This window comes from Phymastichus coffea, unplaced genomic scaffold, assembly GCF_024137745.1.
Source record: "Phymastichus coffea isolate CEN01 unplaced genomic scaffold, Cenicafe_Pcof_1.1 PCOF00031, whole genome shotgun sequence".
NCBI lineage: Eukaryota > Metazoa > Arthropoda > Insecta > Hymenoptera > Eulophidae > Phymastichus > Phymastichus coffea.
Window position 1 is genome coordinate 3,589,883 of NW_026706842.1, and position 9,368 is coordinate 3,599,250.

General features: G+C 53.4%; 3 protein-coding genes across 3 annotated transcripts; 1 reads left to right on the forward strand and 2 right to left on the reverse strand.

Moving 5' to 3' along the window:
• Positions 1-349: 349 nt before the first annotated feature.
• Positions 350-3,632, reverse strand: LOC131663146 (spondin-1-like). Its single transcript, XM_058933310.1, has 12 exons — positions 3,407-3,632; positions 2,913-3,322; positions 2,544-2,850; positions 2,349-2,476; positions 2,087-2,276; positions 1,841-2,009; positions 1,562-1,769; positions 1,396-1,494; positions 1,164-1,332; positions 927-1,106; positions 774-862; positions 350-711 (listed from the first exon to the last, which is right to left on the reverse strand). Exons 1-12 carry the CDS (start codon positions 3,603-3,605, stop codon positions 604-606), a joined length of 2,256 nt encoding a protein of 751 aa, XP_058789293.1. The 5' UTR covers positions 3,606-3,632; the 3' UTR covers positions 350-603.
• Positions 3,633-4,492: 860 nt separating this feature from the next.
• On the forward strand, positions 4,493-7,865 carry LOC131663093 (myosin-11-like). Its single transcript, XM_058933188.1, is given in 10 exon segments — positions 4,493-4,535; positions 4,601-4,713; positions 4,772-5,014; positions 5,082-5,401; positions 5,470-5,657; positions 5,713-5,989; positions 6,061-6,663; positions 6,729-7,053; positions 7,144-7,325; positions 7,841-7,865. Coding segments are annotated over 10 exon segments (2,319 nt in total).
• A 142-nt stretch (positions 7,866-8,007) lies between these two features.
• On the reverse strand, positions 8,008-9,323 carry LOC131663179 (splicing factor YJU2). Its single transcript, XM_058933377.1, has 2 exons — positions 9,149-9,323; positions 8,008-9,041 (listed from the first exon to the last, which is right to left on the reverse strand). The coding sequence occupies exons 1-2, from the start codon at positions 9,170-9,172 to the stop codon at positions 8,094-8,096; spliced, it is 972 nt and encodes a 323-aa protein (XP_058789360.1). The 5' UTR covers positions 9,173-9,323; the 3' UTR covers positions 8,008-8,093.
• Between the last annotated feature and the right edge of the window lie 45 nt (positions 9,324-9,368).

Here is a 9,368-nt window from a genome sequence, read left to right on the forward strand (position 1 = left end):
ATTTTATTTTCCTTCGAAATATTACTAATCTCATATATAAATTTCATATATAAATCTCATATATAATATTATTTTATTTATTGTTTACAATTACTGCAGCCATCTACTTCTTAAGTCGAATAATCCGATATCGTTCTGAATAAGAAAACACCGATTACGCTTCACTTCTCACGAACAACTTTGCTAATTTTAGTCGTAATTTGGTTCCTCGCGACAGAAGCATAAATGTTACGGAATTGAAATACAAGGAAGTGACAAGGATCGCGAATCTTTGACTTATCGAAACATACTGAAGAAGAACAGAAAAAATAAAAAATAAGAATTTATGAAAACGAAGAAAGTTCTTTATTACAATATAATTTTGAGTCGATTAATTAAAATGAACATGTTATTGGGAGGATACTAAGACTGTCAGTGTTAGTTGGCGATGTTCTTCCTCTTCGATCGTTTAAAATCCCCCTTGAAAACGTTAACTTCTTGGAAGTTATTCCACGTAAATATCCGTTGTAGATGTCATGAAAGTAAACTTGAAATTGAAATACTTCTCGTCTCGCCTCGCAGAACACGTTCTCAAGCAGAAATGAACTTCGAATGGTACGCGTCTCATACGTATTTTTTATCTAATAACTCGCATTCGAGGAGGCGATTGCACGATTTTCTTTCCAAATTGCCAGATTTAGGACAGGGTTTACCATGACGAGATGGAGGCACCTAAAACGAAGCGAACGTCATGGTCGTTCACGCGTCAACTTGTCTCTCGTCGTCGTTCCTACCTTGACTAGTCTCGTTCTCGTCTGCTCTTTGACGCAGTCTCTACAGATGGACCATTCGGTCCACTCCATCAGGCAATCCGATAGCTCCCCTGATAAAACAGAGAGCGCAATTGAATATTCGTGCATCGAATGATGCGTCGAACGAAATCTCACCGATGACGCATTCTCTGAAGCATTCCTTTCTCTCGTCGAACGAGTTATCGTTACCAGCGCAGCCTCTGTACCGGAAGGGCTCGCACTCGTTTAAATCTTTGTTGTATCCCCATCTGTTGGACGAATCGTCGATCTTCCCAGGGCAGGCCTCGCCCTCCTCGATATCGAGCAGGCATTCGGCTTGAATGGCAAAAAGCTGCCGTTATAGCCGAAGGCAAAAGAAAGACGAGGACTCACGTGGTTTGCCGTGCGGACGAGCGGTCGAAATCTCTCTCCCCGAGGCATAGCGATCCACGATCGGCGCTTCGGTGATGCTTCTGGGGTCGACGCCTTCGCAGACGGCCTTCTCGTAGGTGCAGCCAACGTAGCCGGCGTCCTCCGGGACGTCCTCGCTGACCACGATGAGCTGCAATTCATCGCGCGCGCATTGTACTACGTCAGCGGGCTGCGGCGCGCGGTCTAGGCTTACGTAGAGTTTAGCTCGCAGCCGGTATTTAATTCCCAGGCCGACGGTCACGGAGCACTCTCCCCAATTCTGCCACTTCTCGTACAGGGAGTCGTTGCAATTCTGCGAACACGCGAATCGCCGGTTTGAGGCTGGCCGGGAAGGAGCGACGCGCGCGCGCCTGTCTTACGGGCTCGACGTTGGGACAAGGCGGGTGGCCGCAATCCTTGAACTCGTGCATGTGCCAGTCCGGGTACTGACTCTTGCACTCGGACTGGTAGCTGGAGTCCTTGAAGTTGCGAGTACGGCCGATGGCCTCCTGGCCGCAGGTCGCCGCGCACGGCTGCCAGCCCGACCATTCCGTCAGCTGGCAGCGCTGCTCGTCGATCTTCGCCGGGCTGCAACGCGCAACAGAACGAGCCGTGACGGACGGCCGAGAAGGAGCTCGCCGGCGCCGAAGGGCCATTACCACGCGCCGAGATTCTCGCAGGCCTCCGTCTTGCTGGTTTTGCCGTCGCACAAGCTCGCGTTGACGCCCTCTTTGTAGTCCCTCTTGAAGGTCAGCAGGCCCTCGCCGCACGTGGCGCTGCACTCCTTCTCCCGATACCACTGGCCGAAGCAATCCTCGTCGGTTTTCTCTGCAAAACGTAGCTCTGAGTGGTGCATTGTGCCGGTGCCGCGGAGCGCGGGCTCGCTGCTCGGCTGCGTTGCTTACGTTCCTCGGGCTTCCTCGGGCAAGTGTTGCCGAACGTTCGCATTCGTCTGAAGTGGATGATCGCCATGGGTCTCACCTCGTGGGTGTTGTTGGTCGGGTCCCAGAATGGCGGCCTGAGGCCGCTGCCGGCCGGCGGCACGGGCCAGCTCATGTTCATGCGGTTGATCACGTCGTCCGTATAGGCGTTGTTCTCTTGCTGCGCTCGCGATCGCGGCCGCGTCAGTGGTTGTCTGATGCTCTTCGGAGAGCGACGGCAACTTACCTCGAAGGTGAGGCCGGTCCTCGAGCCGACGTCGTACGCGTACAGGTTCAGCGTTTTGTCCTCCAGCCAAGTGTCGCCCGCGCACAGCTCCAGCGACGACACCCCGATGAACCAGTCGGGCGACGGATCTGCGAAGGAGGAGCGCTGAGCGTCGACCGGCAGATCGCGAGCGTTCGCGCAACGAGGCCCGCTAACTTATTCTAGCGACGAGCGAGACCACGTGGCTCCGCCTGTCGACCTGCAGCTGAGCGCGAGCCTGCGTCTTATTTTTGAAATTCGTCCCGCGTAACTTGATGATCGTGGTGACGTTGTCCATCCTCTCGCCGGACATCGTAGCTTGAGCCTTGAGTTCCAATTCCAAATCGACGGAGTCGCCGGTCTCGGCGAACTTTCTCATGGCTTCGCTCGCTCTCGTGTGGACTTCCCAAATTTTGTAGTCGTGATGGTGCGTCGCGCCGATCACAGTGGGGAAGCCAGCCAACCAGTCTCTAACTGGAAAACTCTCGAGGGCGCGGAAAACGGGAATTAAGTTTGCCAGGCGGTTAGTAGGAGGCGGTCGCTTACTCGAGGATGCGTGTACTTCGACCAGACTCCCTTGAAAGTCATCTCGTATTTGACCCGCTCGCAAGCGCTGCAATTCTTAACGATCTGGCCGGGATCGTCCAACTCGATTCTCGGATCCTCGCACACGGTCAGATTGGCGTTGTGATAGCGGAGCTCGGTTTCCTTCACGTAGGCTATCATCTGGATGCAGCCGCTCTTCGAGGGTGGGCTCTGCCAACCGATCGTGACGTTTGGCTTGTTCGGCGTGGCCAGATTGATGACGCGATTGATGCAGTAGGCTTGCGTATCGAACGTCGTGAATTCCGGCTCCCGTAGGTCCAAAGCTCCGTAGCTTCTGATGCTGTTCACGTTTTCTATTTTGAAGTGGAACTCTTTGAACGACAGAGTGGTGTTTTTCGGGCGTATTATTACTGCAAACGATTCGTGGCTTGCTTTCATTCTCCGTTCATCGAGCTACGATGCGATCGAGTGAAAAGTACGTTGCGCAAACTTACTGTCGTACTGAGTGTCCGGAAAGTACGTGGTCGCCAAACCGTGCACGGTGTTTTTGATCGACAAGTCGATCAAGTACGACGGCTCGATCACTTCGTGGGCATCCGGATAATCTCTGAAAGCGACCCTACAATTGTCGCTGTTGACGCTGATCGCGAGGCAAAGCAGACACGCGCATCTCACTACGTCGGCCTTGCCCATCTTTCGTATGCACTATTTCCTCGCGCACGAGACAATATCCCTTTACCCGATCGTACCGAATCGTCACTTTCTAGCAACGCGCTGGCGATACCATTGTATCTCTGGCCATTTAACGCGATCGCAGAACAACGCGATCGTCTCCAAAATGAAATACAACGGCGCGTGCGGTACGTAAAAATCCCCCCCCCCCTCTCTCCCTCTCTCTCTGGTTAATTTTAGAGTCGGTGCCGCGAGCGGTCGGAGATTTTTTTGTAAAAACTCACGCGTCTGCCCATGTGGCAGGCTTCCGGCTGACTGCTGCCCGCGCGAGCCGCGCCAACGATTGTTAACTCGTCGAGGTCGGGAACGGCCGCAACGCTAAAACTTATTTTTGGAGCTTTTTTCCCTCCCAATGGCCAAGTCGCGTTACGCGCAGCTCCGAGGTCCCGTCTATTCTGGAATTGACACTACGAGATCAGACTTTCGATTGTAAATTCCAGGCGTTCGCGCGGACAGCGCTTTGACGAATCGGCGCTGCTATTTATAATTTACGACTGGCAAGCTCACCCGCGTGCCTCGCGCTCGGTTGTCCGCATAAGCAGTCGCGAAAAATGTTATCCTTCTCCAGTGAGCGCGCCGAAGGGCAGTTGCGCGACCGATGCAAATCATCATCATCATCACAAAGCTGAAGTGAGCGTTTTGCCGGCGAACGAACAAAGAAGAAACTGCGCGCGTTTGTGGGGTTAATCGCAGCACGCAGGGGTGCTCTCGCCGAAGGGCGTGTGTGCGAGCGAACGCGACGTGTCGCAAGGTGCACGCACCATCGAAATTCCGCCAAGAGCAGTCAGAAGAAACATGAGGCTTTTGTCGCTGAGTTAATACGACTCCAGGGTAAAAGCATTCGCGCGATGTCGGCTCCGAGAGCCAAGACCCCAAGCTCCGACAGCTGCAGTGAGTTCAAAGCCTCGAGTTCATCTCGCGAGCGCAACTGACGGAGGCGACTGGTCGCGTTGCAGGCAAGCCCGCGAGTTCCGAGGCGAAGACCGCGCCGAGGAAGAGCGTCGCGGCGCCGCTCGTCAAGAGCAGAATACCGAAGCAGGACAGAAGCTCGGCCCAGTCGGCTGGCCACGTAACCGAGCGCCTCGGACGCGTTACCCTGTCGAATCGTAACGAATCGTGTGCACTAGGAGGTGGCGAGGAACGGAGATGACCCGCCCGCCACGCCGACGTCAAGTAGGCGCGGCGGCGTCGCGTCCAGGAGCCACGACAGCCCGTCGTCGCAGGCTCCGAAGCCCGTGGCCAGGCACTCGCCCTCGGCGGCGGGCTTCGTCGCCACGCCCACGGGCAGCCAGAGGCGCGTGCTCGAGAACCAGTTCTCCACCAAAAAGAGCCGCTACATTACCCTACGACAAGACATCGTCGACAAGCAGGTGAGCTGTCGTCGTGGGAAGCGCCCGGCTCGTCGTCGTCATTCGCACAACGAACGTTCGCCCGCAGAAATCGTCGGAGAAGGCCTTCGAAGAGTTGTTCCAGCTGCGCGAGAAAATCATCGCGTCGGGTGGCCGCGATCCTGGCCGCTTGGAAGAGCTAGTGCCAGCGCCGTCGATCGCGGCCTGCCGGCCGAGAACGACGGCACCCGGGGAGTCGCCGTCGCACGCGGACATGGATCTGATATCGCTGCTGGAGACCAGTCTGCATCGGATGAGCGACGACTTGCTGACGTTCTGCCACGAGGCTCTGGAGAGGCGCGCGAGCGCGCTCGCCTGGCTGGTCGACTTCGACTCGGAGCCGAGCGACGAGATGCCCTCGCCGCTACAGTTGAGTACTCGACCGGGCGTGCGTTTCGGGTCGAGATGACGATCGACGGGCCTTTCTTTACCCTCAGCATGAAAGAGGAGATGGCCGTCCAGTTGGACACGTACAAGGTGGAGAACACGGAGTTCGAGGAGCGGCTGAGCACGGTAAGGCAGGCTCAACTGCGACAGGTCGACGAGCTGATGCAGCGCGTGAGGTGTCTGTGGCACGAGTGTCAAGTCTACAAGAGAGAACGAGAGAGCTCCAAGCCGGCGGACGGTAAGGGCGACGATCCGGCGACGCGTGAAAAGGCGTTGGTCGATCGGCAATTCAGTTGCAGCTGGAAACACGGACGACTTGATGAAGGAGCTGAAACAGGAGAGGGAGAAGTTCATGAAGGCGCGAGCGAAGATACGCGAGCAGGAGAGCGCGCTGAGCGCCTCGGAAACCAAGCTGAAGCAGGCGCAGGACGGCGCGAGGCAGTTGGAGGCGCAATTGAAGCAGAAGGAGACGGCTCTCGAGCAGAAGACTCGCGAGCTGGCGAAGCTTCAGAAGAGCCACGACGCCGCCAAGGCCAAGGTGGAGAAGCACAACGAGGCCCTGGAAGCCAGGTACGAGCGAGCGGCTCGGGTGAGGCGGTGACTCGAAAAGCGGGGGCTCAGCGATCGCTCGCCTGCGACAGAGTCGCCAAGCTGAAAGAGGAGTTTGGGCTGAAGGAGAGCGAAGCGAATAGTACGGTAGCCCAGTACAAGAGGCAGGTGCACGAGCTCGAGAGGGAGTTGGAGAACGAGAGGAAGGCGGCCCGCGAGGTGGCGGACTCGATCGACAAGCTCAAGTCGAGGAACGCCAAATTGGAGGAGAAGTGCAAACAGCTGCTGGAGATGCAGGAGAGGAGCGTCGGCATTCCAGGTTGGGCGGTCGGGGAGGACGGTCGGACAGCATCGCGTATCGATTTGGTTTGGTCCGCAGAGCAAAACACCGAGTACGACATGCAGCTGTTCAACGATCTGAAGAAGACGAAGAGGCTGCTGGCGGAGAAGGAGGAGCTGGTACAGAAGCTGCAGCTCGAGAGAGATGAGATTATGGCCGCTGCGGTAGGAGCGAGCGCGCCATGCATGCGATGCATGTATTGCGTACTTTGACGGCTTGAAGATCGCGCGGCATTTCAGGATCAGGAGAACGACTCGTCGAAGCAGCGACTGACGGCCGACTTGCTGAGGAAGACGAATGAGCTGCAGGCGACGCGCAACCAATTGCTGCAGCTCGAGAAAAATTACCAAAAGACGTGAGTCGCGCGGACGAGCGGCGACGGGCGGGGTAACGATGAGTGAGTCGACGAACGATGCGCAGGCAGCAGAGAGCGGAGCACCTCGAGCTACGGTTGTCCGACATGAGCCGACTGCAGGCTCAGCTGAAGGAGTCGAGCGGCAGGTCGTACGGCGCGCAGGTGCTGCAGCTGCAGCAGCAGCTGGCTGACCTGCGCGGCAGCTTGTCCGAGACGAGCCAGCAGAACGCCGAGCTGGAGAAGACCTGCGCCCAGCTGCAGCTCAAGGTCGACCGCTACGAGCGCTACCTGCGCAACCTCGAAGGCGGCATGCGGGTGAGGAACGAGACGCGCTCGCTGCTGCAGCACAAGGAGCCGGACGCCGAGGACGAAACCCTCGCCGAGCAGGTGATCGATCGACAGCCGCGCTCGAACGAGGCCAGATCGCGACCGCTCGCTTGTCGACCGCAGAGCCACTACAACGCGATCAACGCGATCAACGCGGAGGAGTACCAGCAGCTCTGCTCGATGCTAGAGTCCAAGGAGATGCAGGTGATGAAGCTGGAGAAGCTGGTCAAGCAGATGGAGAAGCAGGACGAGTACTCGCAGACGCAGCGCACGCGGCTGGAGAGCCGCATCGGCGAGCTGGAGTTCGCGCTGAAGGAGGGCAAGCTGAGCCAGCGGTACGTAAGGCAGCGTCCGCAGCCGCAGCCGCCACCGCCGCCACCGCCGCCGCCGCCGCCGATCGTCGACTTGGAGACCTACGAGGCCGCGTCCTACGTGCAACCTTCTCACCGCCACGTGGAGAAAATTTACGCGTGTCGCGAGATCCACCACCGCCACCGAGTCGAACCCTACGACGCGACTAAGAGAGCCGGCTCTTTCCCTATTTACAAGTGGTTCTTGAAGCCCTTCATCCGAGAGCCGCCGACTGTCCTTGCGCCTCGGAGCCGACACTGCGCCGTGAGAAGGTCGACGCGTTACGACTACTGCTCCTCCCATCGGCACTAACTTCTTCCGCACGGGTTTGCCGTCGACGGGGACGTCAGGCCCGCTTTGCTTTTCGTTTGCACATGCAACGGAGGTTCCTTACACGAGTGCCTTATAAGCCCGCCGCGCAGACCTCGCGCACTAACTTTTATCTCTCTCTTACCAAATCACTCATCTCCACCTTTTCTCTTTTGTCTTTTTGTTCTAGGAATAGAGGCTTCAGCTTCCTGTAAGGAACTTCGCGTGCGCGCTCGCCGGAACCGCCCCTCTTTTTTTTTTGCTAGTAGGATCGAAATGTAAAAAAATGGAAAAATTAACCGGTTGTCGACGGAGCATTGGTAGAAGAAAAACTTTGTACGCTCTTATATAGTCAACATATATCTATTAGGTAAATTTATTCTGTATTACAATTTTTATAAATAAAACCATGATTATCCGTTATTAGCATTGTTCGTCATTTATTAATTACTATCCTCTTCACTACCAGAATATGAACCCAGTAGCGAGAGGCTGTTCGGCTTATCACTGGCTTTGTTGTTTGACTCATTTTGTACATTATTGCTAGATTGGTTATTCATATTATTCGACTCGTTTGTACTGCTACTTTGTGTCTTAATAATTACATTAGATGTACTACTAGAAATAGATTTACTTGATGGCTTGATGACTATGCCAAAGCCTTTTTTTTTGTTAGCTAAACTTGTTGAGGATGTTTTTGTGGGTGGCGCTGTTATCCTTTTCACTTTTGGTACCAGTTCAATGTCTTCGCTTTCTTCTATTTCTATAGTTTCTTCCTCTACAACTTTTCCCACTAATTTCCTCTTCTTTTTGAAAATCTCCTGAACTTCTAATTCATCCAATTCTTCTTGTTCTTTTTCTGTCCTTAGTCTAGCTGCTGTTGTATCATACTTTTGTAACATTTGGTCATAATCTATTGTTTGTTGTCTTCTATTTAAATCTTTCAACTCTTCCAACGACTCCAGCAGTTCCAGCTCTTGTTTTGACTGCTGTGTTCTTTTTTCAAGTAATTTCATAGGATTTGTGGCTTCTTCCTCTTTCTCTTCATCTTCTTCCCTTTTAGCTTGTTCCTCAGCTAGCTTTAGTGCCATGAAGTTCCTTGTTGCACCTGCTTCAATCTCGTAGTCTGTGTTTTGTGGGTCAGTTTTAAATGATATTTCTTGTAAACATCTGGTGCATTTTATGTAGAATCGGTATATCCTGATACCAAGATAACTCTGCCCTTCTACATCCTCCTTTCTGGCATTGAACTTTTTACCTTTGTAGATGTACTCTCCACAAGTACTGCATCTCATATTGAATGGAGCCATCAGACGTACTGTGTATTGGCGATTTTTTGGCAATTTTGCTCGTGGAATCTTTGACGGATCGAAATCCGGGGGATAGTATTTCTATAAAACCATAATACAAAGTTAACAACACAGTAAAAAAAATTAGAAACGTGAATCCAAGTTCGTAGTCAATATTATAACCTCTAAATTGAGAAAATTTTACTTACGTTTAATACTTTTCGCTCCGACATTGTGTAAGTTTTTTCTTATCAAAGCACTTACTTTAATATATTTATCTGAATCTGAAAAAAAAACCACGAATGGCTCCTCCTTTGAACGTATTCAAACTTTACTAAAAGTGTAAAATTATGGTATTTACTAATGATTGTAGTAAAAGCTTAGCCAAACATGTTTGTATTGATATTGACAAATAAAGGCATTGCGTGC